At 39.5% G+C, this 16,517-nt stretch overlaps 1 protein-coding gene across 1 annotated transcript in view; it reads right to left on the bottom strand.

Moving 5' to 3' along the window:
* Positions 1 to 3,386: 3,386 nt before the first annotated feature.
* The window catches only part of CD44 (CD44 molecule (IN blood group)), a 102,833-nt gene continuing 89,702 nt past the window's right edge, over positions 3,387 to 16,517 (bottom strand). Inside the window, exons 20-22 of the mRNA XM_074955274.1 lie at positions 14,678 to 14,776; positions 13,510 to 13,588; positions 3,387 to 9,175 (exon numbers count right to left, since the gene is read on the bottom strand). Of these exons, the coding sequence (XP_074811375.1) occupies positions 8,959 to 9,175; positions 13,510 to 13,588; positions 14,678 to 14,776 (395 nt within the window). The 3' untranslated portion in view covers positions 3,387 to 8,958. The remainder of the gene's footprint in view (positions 9,176 to 13,509; positions 13,589 to 14,677; positions 14,777 to 16,517) is intronic.

The raw sequence follows: 16,517 nt of genomic DNA, 5'->3' as shown, positions 1-16,517 counted from the left end.
GATGGCGGTAATGATTTTAAACTGTTGTGGTGTTGATTGCTGCAGGATTTGGGGCAGAGGGAAATTAAGGGCTGGCTTACTCAGGTCAAAACGTTCCCCTCAACCCTCAGCTATATTCAGCCAGAGGGAACACAAACCTAGTCCTTTAGGGCCAGATTTCAAAAGTATTTAGCTGTCTAAAGACACTGGCAGGCACCTGATGATTCAAAAGCACCTAAGCATGTTAAGCACCTGCATCATTGATGTTAGGTGCCTAACCTACTTAGGTCCTTCTGTAAATCCCAGTAAGTGCCTATCTCCCTATTTAGGCTTTTTAAATATCTTTGAAAATCTGGCTCATAATCCTTACTCATGGCCATAATTACTTGGTTGAGTAAGAACCTACTCCCATGAGTCAGGGCTGCAGGACTGGGCCTCACATGGCCTTTGTGAGTGATTTGAATTCTTTCATTCTCTCCTTTGTCATCTTACATTATTTCTCAAAGACAATATTCCTTGTGAGCGAGAAATGATTAATAGTCTCATGGGTGAAATTCACCCCTTTACAGAAGGCCACCACAAAAGAAGGCACTATAGTCTAGTGGACAGGGCATTTGACTAGGACTTGGGAGACTCCTAGTCAATTCCTGGCTTGGCCACTAGCCTGCTACGTAACCTTGGGCAAGTCACTTCCCTCCCTATGCCTGTTTCCCCAGGTGTAAAATGGGGATAATGATACTTACCTCCTTTGTCAAGCACTTTGAAATCTAAAAATGAAAAGTGCTATATCAGAGCTAGGTGGTGTTACCATTATTAAATCCTGTTTACACCCTATTTTCAGGACATAAGGGAAATTCTAACTGAAACATAGGCCTTGTATTGCCCCTCTGCACAAGGGTGAATTTAATCTCTTATGAACAAGTGATTTTTGACCTACTTTGCTGTTTATATCATTGGCTTTTAGAAAAATGAAACAGAATTCATTCACAACTTTTTGGAGCTAATGGAAGATGTGTTATTAGCAAACGAATTGCAAAAGAAAGAAGAAGAAAAAGAAAGAGGAGAAAAAGAAACGGACTTCTAGCTGCAAATTTCACTTTTTCCTCTGGTGAATAAGATGAGCCAATTCAGTCAAACAAAACCAGCTTTTTATTTTAATTAATAATTTGAGAACAGATCATTTATTATAAAAAACCATCCACATTTGCAAACTACTACAAACAAGTACAGGGTTTGTACACAAAGCATCACTGCATGATTGAAGCCCAAACATTGAATCTCTTGTGGATCTGAAAAGGAAAACAAACCACCCCATTGCTCTAGAGTTTTGTGGTGAGGCTCATCATTTAGGGTTCTAACCCAGAGCACTTGCAAAAAAGAATTTTCTCTCCCACTCCCAGGATTTGTGGAATCATAGCAAATGTCTGCTGGGACCATTTTGACTTGGGACACTGAAGGAAGCTAAGGCATGATGTAGAGGCTTGTTTCCACCCAAGGCAAGCACTGTCAACTTGGGGTTGGGGGTGGGGAAGAAACATTCCACAAACTGGGAGAGGAAACTTTTCACCCAGGATCCACAGTGAGGGCACTGACAGAAACCTGAAACAGCAGCCCTGAGCCAAGTGCTTTCTATTCCAGAGCTAAGTGCTTTCTGTTTGTCCAGAGGTGGACAAAAGCTGTAAATACAGCCCCAGGTTTAAAGGTTTGAACAGGAGTAAAAAGTATTCAGTTCAGCCCTGGCTGCTCTGGATAGAAAGAAGGCATGAAGCCTGCGTTCACTGTCCTGCTTGCAGAGAAAATGGGGTCACTGAAAATGATCTAAGTGTTTTCTAGGTTAAGACAATGAAGGAAAACAAACAAAGCACCAAGAAAACCGTGTGAGAAAATAATGCCAATGGCTCCGATTAAACCAACAAATGCAAGAAAATTCAGCTGAAGCTCTATCCTTAACCCAACTTGCTTGTGCTCTGGTATGTATGGAAGTTGGAACCTACTACTAAACTGGTGTCCTGGAGAGAGATTCTAAGAGGAGCAGCACAGAATTCACAACCCAGGGGGAAGTGAAGCTAAGATGGCTTAAAGTGAACTTCACACCATCCTGGTCCTGAGCTGCTCTGAGGGCTGGAGGGGCCCCCCCAAACATAATTTAGCCCTAGAGGCCTGTCTAACTTTTGGCACCCTCCCATGTCAGCAATCTGTACTCCCAATACACCTCTCCTGCCCCCAAACCCACCCCACCATGCTCCCTATGCCAGGACTTACAAGAGGGCCACCCGTGGGCAGCCTTATGGCTGTCTGCCTCAGTTTCTGCACCAGACAAATTCTTCCTAGACAGAACCAGGGCTTTTAGGTCCCCTTTACAACACACTGGCCCTTTATTTGGTATAAAGGGACCAGAGCTAGAACCAGGCTCTCATTTCTGGTGTATAGAGAGTGAATAAATGATAATAGATCAATTTTATCAAGTTGTTATTCCATGGTCCATTATTTCAGCATGAACTCTGAACATGCCTGGTATTGTAATCTTATTTTACCTTAGACCCTTAAAGCTACACAGGGCAGGGGAGCTTAGTTCCTTCTTTACGGCAGCGTTAGCGATAGGTAAACCGAGTAAGGAAGAGATTAGATGCCTCATTCCATCCCCAGTTCATACACACCTGTCCAGTTCCACAACTAAGCTCAATGCGAACTATTTTTTTCAGAATCTGCTTAAATCTCTTCACTTAAAGCTAAGCAAATGTTTACATACCTTCCTGAATCAAGGCCTAAATGAGATCAGAATTTGGCCTTTTTACTGGAAGAAATAATACATTTTATTTTGAGCAATCCAAAAGAAACAAACTGCTAAAATACGTACAAAAATATATATGGTTTTTAACTTCACAATTCTATCTTAAAATTGCTAAAACATTATTTTCCTCTCAAAAGCTTGTGGGGGAATAAGCAAAACTTCTAATTGTCTCTGGATTTCTTTTCATCAAGTTTCTGTCCAGAACAAATTTTTATGGTTGAGCTAGAAATAGGGATTAGTGAACATTATGGAGGGTAGTTTTGTGAAATTTTGAAACAGTTGTACTGAGCTTTACAAGGTACTCAAAACCTATTTTAATTCACAAGTCTTATTTCCCTGAAAGTTAAAATACATGCTGTTTTCCAGAGATGCTGCAATTATTTGAAACTATTTGTTTCCTAGGTAGAGGAAAGCCTGTGCTATGTATAAGGAATAGACAGGTTTCAGAGTAACAGCCGTGTTAGTCTGTATTCGCAAAAAGAAAAGGAGTACTTGTGGCACCTTAGAGACTAACCAATTTATCTGAGCATAAGCTTTCGTGAGCTACAGCTCACTTCATCCGATGAAGTGAGCTGTAGCTCACGAAAGCTTATGCTCAAATAAATTGGTTAGTCTCTAAGGTGCCACAAGTACTCCTTTTCTTTATAAGGAATAGAGGAACTTTCCAAAAATATAGTCTGGCACAATGAGGTTCCTATATATGGCATTAAAACTATGTCTACTTTTTATGAGAATTTTTTTTTCATTCTCCTCTTTGTTCATTATGTCAGTCTCTCTGCCTTTGGTTTTCATTCTGCTCTCTCGTCAATTTTTCACTTTCATTTTATCATTGGATTTTCTTCTCTGTTCCTTTTTTGCTAAGCAGAACTCAGTGATTTTTAAGTCAAACTTTCAAACCTCCATATTCCAGTGGGTTCAAAATTAGATAAAAGGGATTCACTTGTCCGCAGAAAATGTGAAAAGAGGGGAAAAGGTTATAATATAAAATGGTGACTTCCCTTTAAGCAGTGCAAATACCACTGGTTAGACATTCTCCAGGTCACCATGGAACACACACTGACTGTGAGGGCAAAAGTAGAACTTCATTGACTTCAGTTGCCTTTCCCCTTGAAAAAACAATCAGCATTCTTGAGGACAGAAGGCCACCTCTGACTGAGGACACTTTTGATAAAAAGCAACTTTTTATCATCACTACTTTCCAAAAATCGCAGTACCGGAAAATATTCAATATTCACAGCTGACTTGAAAGCGAGCAATGTACCTGCATACAAAAGTGGATTTTCATTCCATGTTAACTGGTAAAACTCCATAATTCCTCCATGAAAAGGGAAAAACCAACAACCACAAACCTGCTTAGCCTGCGTAAACTTTAAAAACATAATAATAGGTGGCAATAGGACAGTTCCAGAAGCCTTGTGTTAAGCACTGGGAAAGTACATCTTTAACAATAGCTTTAAATAGAGATAATGAAGACAAAAGTATAATCTGAACCATATTTAACGGGCATCATTATTCCTCTTTGCCAAATTCACACTCTGGTTTTCTTTACTTTCAGTAGGGAAAGCAGTTCTTAACAGGAGACATGTGCACTGGGTATGTACTACTTGCCACCTGGCATAGTAATAACTGGATGAGCTGTGAGTGGGAGAGATCTCACATTCAGCTTACAAACAGTGGGAGGAAAGCTCATTGGGAAAGATCAGTTCAGGTTTTTTTTGCCTAGAATTACAACATGTTCAAATGTCAGATGCTAAGTACCAGTTCTGGGGAAGGGACTTTCCTAGTGAGTAACACAGAGATTTCACTCTCACTGCACCCCTTCTCTTAACTCTCTCACAAACTTCTTGCTGCCTAAAGCATTCTCTCTCCCATCCTCATCATGTTAAGCTCTGTTCCCCCGAACACCTTACTCCATTAAAGTGAATGGGAGACTTGCCACTGACTTCAACGGAGGCATGATTTCACCCCGGGCAACTTCAGGTTTCAACATCTTCTTCCCTACATCAGAAAGCTAATCAGTATCCAGATCTACCTCCTGTGTCTATATTTAGATAAATATAAAGTATCAAATCTAATTCAATCTAATCGCCTTCAACTAGAGTAGTAGGAGCGATGAGTAGCTTACTAAGATGAAGTAAAAGCTTTTGGCTGCAATATTGAATAACTTCCTCCAAGAAGCCAATCTAAATCAAAATAGTCCCCACAACTGCTGGCTCAATTAAGTTCTTTGAGGCTGTCTACACTATGGGGGAAAGACGATCTAAGCTACGCAATTTGAGTTATGTTAGTAGTGTAACTCAAGTCGATATAGCTTTAGATACCGCCCGGTCCACACTACACTATGTCGACGGGAGATGCTCTCTCGTCGATTCCCCTTACTCTTCTTCTTCCTCCGATGGAGTACTGGCATCAATGGGAGAGCGATCTGCGGTCGATTTAACGGGTCTTCACTACGAACGCCACAGCATTGATCCCCAGTAAGTATAGACAAGTCCTAAGTCTCCTGGGTCCAAGAGCTAATTCTGAGAGGGAAATGGGTACTTTCCTGGAGCCATAGAAAGGCTAATTAGGCACTCCCCTAACCAAGGGGCAAGACTCTGTCTCTGCACAGCTCCATTACTCTCTAGTAATCAGGGCCCTGGTAATGATCTCCTTGGAAGTCTCCATCAGCATGCTAAATCCTTCCAAACTACTTAATACAGGGGTAGGTTCGTGTTACTGTCAAATTACACACACAAAACAGCCCTGAGATGCCAGAAAAAACCATAGAAATATCATACTGGAATTCCAATTCCCACTGATTTTGTGGAAAATATTAAAACACTCCCTTGCCATAAAGCTTTTTAACATAATGTAACCCTTCTCACTTCTCTACTTCAATAAACCATTCTTTAGAAATCATCCAGAAAACAGGGGTGAAGTCATTGATCAGAAAGAGAGAGATTACAGCCACGTGTCACTCTTAATACACTCGGTGCTTTAGATATTTCCATGTAAATTCAAGTATTGGCTATATTTCTTATTTTCAGCATTGTCTGAGGTAATTTAACACCATATGCTGCTTACAAGGCTGCCCTACCCTTGCTTTTTCTGAGTTAAACCTGTCCCACTGGAAAATTAAGTAGAGCCAGCAAAAAATATCAGGTCCATGCACACACCAAATCTGTCTAAGTTAGTGGAATTTCACTGGTGAGACAAAGATGTAAGGGCTTGATTCCGTTAGGTGCTGAGCCCCCTCAATTGCCACTGACTTCAATGGGAGGTCAGTATCTTACAGGATTCAGCTCTAGGTGAGATGAGAATTAGACTCATCATCCAATTTCTAGAGAAGCCAAACCACCCATTTCAAGCTGCCAAGCTGACTTTTTTCCCCCAGACGAATGAATGCTTGGAAACCCCACACACAATGTTAATAAAGCATGCAAGAGTACAGGGAGTTTCTGCTGGGTGTAGCCTAGTGTTTACAACCAGGTAAATAGATCTGTGGCTCATTGGGACAAAGCAAAAAACAAAAAAAACCCTAGCTAATAATAATACCAGTCTTATCTTTTCCCTTAATTTAGAATTAAATTTATTTTTGGAAGCTCAATTTACAATTTACTTTTCCCCCCAGGTTTCTGGTTACAATTTAGAGATAATTCTTTCTTCCTTCTAATTAATCTGTTAATAAATATACAAATATACCAAGGGTGCTCTGTAATAAACAAAAAAAGTCCCCAAACAATAAAACCCCACCTAAGTACAAACGATTGTTATATGCATGAAACTATAATGCAAATTAATTACACATGTGGCACATGACATCTAATATAGAATCACTTTTGCATATATAAAATAATGGCACGGCTTCTGTAGGAGAGATTGCATGCCACCCTATCAAAAAACAAAAACAAAACCAAAAACCCCTCCAAAGCAGTCAAGTCATGATGTCCTTGCCATACTAGATACTGAAATTGAGTAATCTGGGAAGGAGATGGCAGATTTCCCCATTAAATATCTGAATAGGTATACTCCTGTTTAGAGTAAGAATTCTAATGTGTAACATGCCAAAGCCTGTACTTAAAGAGGTCTTTTCAGAGACCCTATGTTCAGCTAGGACTCAAGAGGTGAAGAGGCCTTGTTCTGAACCTCTGCTTTGATCAAATTTTATGCACAGTGCCCATTTCAATGCATCCTTCAAGAGACCAACCATTCTGATTTACAATGGCTGATGGAAAACACTGTCAAAAACTACTTCAGGAATGAAAAATGCCTGAAGGAAACAGATCTCCCACAGCATAACTGAGTTATGTATATTCATGACAGGATGAGAATGTTGACATTGGACCATATTTACTGATGATATAAACAGGTATAACTCCATTGACTTCAAAGCGTATGATCATATTCAGCCCACGAACGTGTGACTTTCTATTTGTGAAACATCCCTGTTCAGTGGGCCAGCACATATGCCACTTAAGCAGTCAAAATAAGTCATGCTTTGCTGGCCCTCTTGCACAAGGGTGAATTTCATCTATGTCAATCTGCCTGAGAAAACTTACCATGTTACAATATGTCATTAAAACAAACACTTATGGTGAGCTGCTAAAGATCTACATTGAGAAACACAACCTCAGCAATCTCATGCACAGTGGTATGAATAAAGCACAATATTAGACAATTCTAGCTGAAATTTTAACTGCTGAAGTTTCTTTAAAAATGAAATTAAAATAAATGACTTTAGCGGGCTCGTCTCAGTTCATTAAGGATCCATGGTCAGTGAATGGGACTATTTTGCTTAACTGACTAACCATTTAACAATTCCCATCCCCTGGTGCATAGGGTCCTCATTGATTATAATTACATAATTAATTGTTTTTACTTAGATTTTTCCTTAAAGTGAAGTTGGATAGACTATTGCTGGTAATTCAATTTCTTGCTGATAATATGTACAATCAATTCAGTGTACCTTACTGCACGCCATCTTAGTTTACATAGCTACTTTACATAAATGGGGTGTACAAAGGGGAGGGAAACATGAGGCAATGCAGCTGCAGCTATTTTATGTTGTTTGAATAGTTTTCTTTGATCTTTATATAGTTTTCCAACTTCTTGTTTCAACAAGTGAACAATATTTCTCTTGGCATTTTTAAGAAGCAGAGTTTAAACAAAAAGATGGATGAAATGGAATCCAAAAGAGAACATCACATAATTTTAATTTGACTGTTAAAATATCAGCAAGATAATGTAACATGCAACAAGTATGGGGAAAAACAGCTTGTGCTAAGCTCAACATCTTACGATAATATCTGAGAGCAGGGATAGACAGAGCCCTATTCTGCAAGAAACAAAATATTGCCATCTTGTTTGATCATTTCCTACTGCTAGGTTTTGAAATATGTGTTTGAGTTGTGGTCACTGCATTTATTTGTCAACTTAACTAACAAGGTTCACTAGGGAACTTACTCAAAATATGATTGATCGGGGAACAGCAACAGACAGTTTTGAAACTGAAGGATAACTGCACAGATTGTGAAGATAATAAAGAAGAGACATTTATTATGTATCAGCTCAAGTTTTCGTGTCTTTTCCCACTCACTCCAATAAAAATTATTGGCATTATATATCCATGGGCATTTAAAAAAATAGAGATAAATAGTTTTGTCCTTTTGGGGTTTTCTCATTGTAAGCCTAGTTGTAATCATTCTAAAATGTCACAGTCTGCCTATACCTGCAGATCCTGAATGCACCTGACAAACTCCTCAGGGCTGGAAGGTGATTTTAAAAGATTCTGGTGTAATACAGACTCTACCAAAGCCCTTTTTTTCTTCAACTCTATTTTTCTCTAGACATTTATTACCATAAATGCCTTTGAGATGGAGTGATTAGATATTTCTGTATTTCCACTTAGTGAAGGTGCTGCAACTGGAGAAAATATTTCAACTAGCAGCCCTCCTTACATATAAGTGTCTTCCAGGTAGGAAATGGGAACTGCCAAATTTATGCAAGTCTCAGGCACTTATATCAGAGAGCAATGTCAATTTTTAAAAATTTGGACCTGACTTTTAAAAATATTAAAAAGAAGAATAAAATGTACGCTTAATTATGCTCAAAAGACATCAGTAGCACATTGCATCTGTGAGTTCCAGGCCCAGTTCCATGTGATTTTGATTTCCCCAACTCTCGATCTACAAGATGGCCCAACTCTACTACATCCCAGTCTTCATGTTAGCTTCTTGCTGATTTTGCGTTTCATCTGTGGTCAGGAATTCATCACATGGTCCTGTTCGATTATCTGGCTGTTCTTTATGTACCAAGTGCACCATTTCTTGAGATTTGCTGGCTTCTCCATTCAGTCCACCCATCTTCTTGTCTGACACTGACCCTTTGCCATTGTTAATCACTAGCTTCTTCTTCTGCCCACATCTAGAAAAAATAAGCAACACAAATGGAGATTATGGAACTGGGAAGCACAACATACAGAGTAGATTTTCTAGAAAGGGGGCAAAGGAAATAAAACTTGAGTCTGTCAATGGAGAAAAGCTAAATTATAATACATAAAGCTTTTGTCTTTAATGGATATATTAAGTTTTCCAGGTGGGATATCCAAAAGTATCCACCACTGCCCTTATTCTGCTCCCATTGACTTAAGTGGGAACACAGTTCTTTTGACAATCCCTTCCTTCATATATTGCTCAATTATTTTTAGAACTAGGTCTGAAGGTTCAACATTTGGAACTGGTAATATTTCAATGCAGGGTTCCAACCTATCTACAGTTATCTCAGAGGATCATTTTTTCTCTTCTGTTCTCTTTTTCGTGTGTCTGGACTAGAACCATGCTGACCATGCTATGGAAGGGGTCACAATGCTATCATCAACCGTTTAGCTTGTTAAAGGCTATATTGAGGATGGAAAATAAAGACTGGGCTTAGAGATTATGCCTCAGATTCTTAGCTGTATCCTGGATGCAGCTAAGGGTGAGGTCACAAATAAGTCATTTGAGGCTTTCTGATCCTGGGACTGGTTCTATGCTGACCAATCCCTCATGTAGTTCTGAGCAGCCTTAGTACAGCTACAAACTATACCTGCAGACTCTGGCCCCAAGGGGTTGATATGTCAGCTGACATTCATTATAATGCATCAGAACTCTGGAAAAAGGGGGTGGGAACAGTCACTGCTTCCCCCTAACACACCCCTGTGTTATGCTGTAGGAGGAGTGGCATAGAAGCGAGCTGTGCTGGTTCTATACCATTCAGGGATATCTCATGGAGCTGGTTAAACTGGCTTTCTGGTTATGATGCACAGTTAAGTATAAGATGTGCACAGTTAAATATAATTAATTAAAGACATACACACGCAGCACTATTCTTTGAAAACAACTACAATGTTTATGCAAACATCTTTTAAAATGCTTCCTGCTTTGGCTAAGTGAATTCCATTTGAACTACTAATTTGGCAGTTAAATTATTTCTCCATCTTTAGTTTGAATCAAGTATATATATATTTTTGCCAGACAGACATACGACAGCTGTTTTAGCCAAGGTGACAGAGAGCAGATCCGCCTTGTCTCAGTTTCACTATGTTTACTTTATGCAACACATGTGAGCAAATTCAGCCCTGAATTACACCCACACAACACCAATACAGAAAATAGTACACAGTAATGGGATTCCATGGGATGTAAGGCAGAGCATAATTTCTTTCCAAAATGATATCTAAACTGTGCTGCATCCCATCATGGATTGTGGAGGGAAGGACCCTCCACAATCCATGAATATTGTGGAGGGGTTATTCGGACTAGAAAGGTGGATTCTTTACATAAAATATTCATTCATTTTGTTGTTCTCCACAAGCCATGCTGGGCCTTGGGTCACATTGTTTCAAAATATAACCCAGGTAGGAATTGTGAAAAAAAAGGAAAATTTAAATAAGATCAAGCTATTCCCTATTCGCCAAAATGATCTACTTCTTTGGTTAGAATTTCTAAGACATTCTGTGTCACATAAACCTCCCAACTAGAGAGGCTCAGTCTCTTGAGCAATGAATCAAACATTTCGGTGCTTTGGGCAAGTCAAAGATTTCTTGTGAAAACTGGATTCTTAAGCATTAAAATATATACTTCCTGGGCCCATCCTGACCAGTGTGTATGAGGAGGAGACTGAAAATATATGTGATTGGTTGGTTAAAGTTCAATTAAGTATTGGAAACACATCATAATTTAGCTGGTCATTTAAAAATATATGTGTGAAAGCCTTCCAAATTCTACTTTCTAACTCTCTAACAACCCACTCACGAAACCCTCAATTTACTTCATCCTGCTTTTCAGCAAAGATCTCACAACAAAGTTGCTATTGTGAGATCATAAATTACTATTTTCATATTTCCAGGCCTTTAATTTTTGGAAAATAGTCTACAGTATACTTATCAGGTAGTATAAATGACTAAGTAATTAAAACTAATTTACACTTGTCAAAGAGATGAGCAAAAAGTTACCCATGGGTTTTTTTTCTTTTTTAAAACCCTGTATTTATTAACGTAAGGCCTGATCCAGTGCCCCTTAAAGTCAATGGAAAGATTCCCCTTCACTTCAATGTATGTTGAAGCAGACCCCTACTTTCTATTTCACAAAATTTTCCTCCCAGTCAGTACAAATTAGCAGGGGGCTGTGTGCGTGTGTACCCACCTAGTGTTATGCTGTACATATCATTCAAGTCCCTGAATTTCATAGTAAAAAAATATGTTTTTAATCAAAAAAGTAGTTCATAATTTATAGCTTCCTGATAGAATCTGTCCAGAAATGAAACAAACAATCTGTATTTGATCATGGATGGACCTGTCTGTTTCTATGGTGATTTGTGCGGGGGGGAGAAAGAAGGCAGTCTCAGCTTTGTAGACATAGCAGAGTGACACAAATCAATAAACCATAACATTCACGCTATAATTTCTAGATCAACTAACAAGAGGGAGGTTGTAGATTCTTGTGTGTTTTACCATGTGACATAGTCTAGAGAAATTGCTACTCTAAACTATCCAAGGAGCACATTTAATGTGGATATAGTCATAGGACCATAATCTCAGCTGGTGTAAATTGGCACCACCTCTGTTGACTTGAACAGAACTATATCATTTTACACCAGCTGAGGACCTGACCCTCAAATCACAAGCTGAGTTCACCCAATTTGTACTTCCCTGCCTCACATAAGCCTGCTTTAGTCGGGTGCAGGATCTAACCAAAGGTTCCCTCCCTCCAGCTTTAATTTACACTATGGTATCCTGCTAGTGGAGATCACATTTCAATGGCCAATCTGTCTATATCTCCTCCCTATTAAGCATCACTCACTTTCTTGGGCATACAGGCCCCAGAGGCGAGGTAATCAGTGCTTTCGAGGAGGGCCAGTGTAAACCAGGAACTAATTTAGCTCACTGTGTACTATGACAAAAGTGTATGGGAATATTTGCACTGATGGAAAGTTCAGGTTTAAAATAAAAGTGGCAATTTGTTACTAACAAATATTAGTAACTGTTCTGAGGTTTACTAAGATAAGAAAGACAGTCTTGTGTTTAGGACTTAGAATAGGGAGACCTGGTTTCCACAGACTTCCTGGTTAAACTTGGGTAAGTCATGTCACCTTTCTGTGCCCCAGTTTCCCCATCTGTAAAATGGGGGCAAATAGCATTTATCTATCTCACAGTGGTGTTGTGAGGATATTTTCACTAATGTTTGTAAAAGCATTCTGAGATCCTCATATGGAAGGTGCTGTAGAAATGACAGTATAAGCTAAAAGAACAAGGAACAAAAGTAGTGAACTTGACACTGCCAAGGAATATTCTGAATACTTAAAAAATTTCTCCTAAATTATTAGACCCCTTGCTTACTACAGGGTTTCCCTCAACCACTCCTAAAACAAAGGTCAAAACCATGGCTCATGTCAGCCAAGATCCAAAGGACCTCCTTCTCCCTCCTCCCATTCAATTCTTCTCCCAGTTCCAGCCTTCTAACTAAAGAATCTTTCCTCCAGCCCTCAGCACCAGCTTCAAATTCCCTACAGCAGAACCCCTTTATAGTCTGCTGGAGGGGCTAGGGAATTGATTCTCTGCAGCTGATCCAGCCAGGCTCACGGCAAACTCCTGCAATCAGGATTGGCAGCTGTGACCCTTCCTTTAGCTAGTGGGAGCAGGTGAATCCTGTCTCTACAGTCCTCTGGATGGGGTGTATACAGCTTATCACACAGAGTAACTGTACTCTTGTGGCCTATGCAATGCACATCATCAGCTTATATTTAGTTAACCTGGGGACCAGCTTGTTATTTACTGTACATGCTTCTGTTCACATCCATCTAGCATATTATTAACTTTCATTAACTTCAGAAGAAGCAGGATCAGACCATTAGTATGTAAGACACAGAGAGAAATTATTCCCTTACTCTGCCATGCATAAGTTCAGTTTTTGTCACTGTGAAAACGAACAATAATGACCCACTGATTTCAATAGGGCTCCACCTAAGTGCAAGGGTTCACTTGACAGTGCTCAGCACAGGACCAGAGCCTCAAACTTCAGCAATGTCTAATAACTACTGTTTGTTTATTACAAAAGAAGAGGTGTGCTGTTCACAGAGATTGCCATTTTGGCAGAAACTCTTCTCTGTACTTTTCCAAAGCTACCAGAAGCTTCACAGATGTCCCAACATTAAAGACACCAAGGCAGCATGCTCTCCAACAATGACCTCCTCTAACCAAAGCTAGAAATGGGCTTCCTTACCTTCTCCGACTGTTGACAGCAATGCAGACTGCCAGAATCAATGTCAGTGCCAGAAGAGAAGCCACTATGATCAACCATTCTGTGGGTGGAATTGGGAAATAATTTATCTTCTATTCTAATTTGCAGTTTGACACAATAGCAGGAACTTGGACACTTTTGCATTTGTTTACAATACACCTCTCCTGTTATTGTCAGGGTTTTTTCTAATATGCAAGGATGTAAATATAATACGGTACTAACACAAGAGTGTAAGTAATACTGTGCTAAGATATTACCGATAGTTACCGAGCATGTGAATGAGAAATACATTTAATTATGCGCATGTCAAATTAAATGAAACTGTCGCTGACTGTTAACATCTGGAAACTCTATACTGTGAGACAGTGATTGGGCCTATAGCGAGGGAAAGGATTTACATTAGTTGTTTACTTCTTCAGTGGGAGAGAGGGGCCTGGTTTTGAGATATCTGAAACAATATGCAAATAGAGATGACTTAAAAGCAGAGTGGAAGGTCTACACTTTTCTTCATTTTGCCATTTAAAGTGAGATCCTAAACCTTGCCCTCCGTTTTTGGTTTCAGAAAAAATGGATCATACCAGCAGCAATATGGAAATATGGAAACAGCATATTTTGGCTTTTTTGTTTGTTTGTTTCCAGTAAATAAATTCCCCTACACTGTTTACAATCCGAACATTGCATCATAGAGCTACTACATGAGAACCTGACATTGACTGTAAATTCTGAGCCTTATTCTGAATTCATTTACCCCAGTGTAAATTGAGAGTAAATCCACTCCATCAATGGAGATGTAAGTGAGATCAAAATTAGGCCCAGCAGTGAAGCTACTTTTATGGGATCACTTCCATTGATATTGTGTTAGGCATGATACAATGGGAGTAGAATCTGGTATGATATCTTTCTAACACATAATCATATACATTGTAGACAGTACATTAGAAAAAGCATCTGTGGCATATGCAGAACCTCCCAGTGCTCTAGATCTCTATTTTCACCTTTCCAGCTGTCCTGAATATTTTGCTTCAGAGCTGACGAACTGAATGCATTGACAGGAGTGTGGATTAGCTATGATCTCCCGTAATAACCTCTTCATTTCCATTTCTTTAATTCTGTGATCAGCCTGCCAAAAGCAATCGCTTCAGATACCAACCTGGTATTTGGGCTGATCTCGGCTGTGAATCTATTTTTGGTGATGTGACCTGTCCAGATGGATTTCCTCTTCTGCCACCATGTTTGTTAGTTATAGAACCTAGACAACAAAAGCATCCATTATGACCAACAAGTCTAGAGGATACTTAACAGGAAGCTATACACTACAGACTTGCCCTTTCACAATTAAAAGGATGATATGACTACAAAGTTCACCTTGAGTCCAGAAACAAAGAGTTTACACTGCAAAATCTCAGACTAAAGTAGCATAGAAAAACATTGCACAGCTCACAGCTCATCAAAATACGTTCATAATCAGTATAACTAGGGCTGGCCTCATTATCTTGAATAATATGATTCATTTTTCTCAACAATAGCATGTTGTTGTTTTTGGGCGGTTTTCACTTTTCATCATGCTACTGTTTCATGGGTTAAAATGTGAAGCTGGTCAGGAAATTTCCATGGAAAAAATGCTGTTTCATTGACATAAAAATGTTTTGCAGAAATGTATTCATTTTGATGAAATTTCTGACTGTAAGGTTTCTGAGGTCCAGGAAGAACTGTCTGGTCAATTCGAGAGAGAGAGAGAGACAGAGACAGAGACAGAGAGAAATTGAAATCCTCACCTTTTTGATCCAAAAATGGAGGTTTCAACACAAATCTGTTCCATGAAAACTTTCTAAAGGTTTTGTTTTCATTCCAATATGCAACAAAAACACATTTGAAAACCTCAAATGTTCATGAAACAGAATTGTCATTTACTGGCCAGCTCTAAATCTGATAGCTACTATCATGAAGAGGTCTCAAACATCAGAATGTTGTTTCTAATGAAAGGATTGTCCTCTGCCACGTGCAGATAGATCCCTTTGTCTTTTTATCACCATCATGCAGCTACAACTATTTTCTGGCCTTATACTGGATGGGACTCTGCCCTTAAACAACCAGTGGATATGCTGTTGGGCAAGGTGTTAGGTACTCTCTCCAATCAGGCCAAGCACGCGGTCCTCTCAGCATTCTCAAAGCCTTCTGTCGGGGGAGCAAAAGAAGAACTGGATGTACTAGGACCCAAGTGATTCCATGATTTCATGAATCAAGTGGAGTCAGCCACACAGCAATTTACTGACCAGAGTAAGTTTATAATCCATGCTACATGTGGATTTTACATTGGTATGGGTTAGCCAAATCAGTCTGTAAGGTCACAAACATTGCTATATTGACATCAACTGATCACGCTATAGAGATAGGTCCAGTGGGTTAAGCTTGGAGCAGGTATCTCTTTCGTGCTGAACCACGACATCACCGTGTCGGTTGGTGTTGGTTTTATGAAATGGTCCTTCTAGACGCTAGGCACTCTGTTTAGGTATCGATATGGTTACGGTTCTCAGAATTTTCATGTTCCAGAAGTGAAGCCCTCTGGAAGACAAGTTGTCTTGACATTGAGTTGTGAAGATGGATTAGGTCTGCAATTCAACCATATACCCCCACTCTGACCTATTTCTCATAAAATAACATTTGCTGGGCCATGCACCAGTCAGTTTAATTCTTGAGTATGGTAACATCTTGGCCATCTCTATCCCCACGTTGGTGCCAATTTCCAGTCAAGCCACCCCACCACATACACCTATAAACCCTTTGAATGCCTCATAGATTCTCCCTTGTCCTGTTTAAACTTTCCCTCACCTTCAAGGCACTTCACGACTCCTCTCTGGCCAGAATCTCTGACCTCATTTCCTAATAATAGCTGGCAAACACAGAGCTAAGAAGCACATTTTTTTCTTGCTGTTAACAGGCTCTTCCTGAAACATCCAGATGTTTTTACTTATGTCTGATGGGCTACTTCA

Source organism: Natator depressus, chromosome 6 (genome assembly GCF_965152275.1).
Source record: "Natator depressus isolate rNatDep1 chromosome 6, rNatDep2.hap1, whole genome shotgun sequence".
NCBI lineage: Eukaryota > Metazoa > Chordata > Testudines > Cheloniidae > Natator > Natator depressus.
The sequence above is the reverse complement of the archived record's forward strand: the minus strand, read 5'-3'. Positions and strand labels throughout refer to the sequence as shown.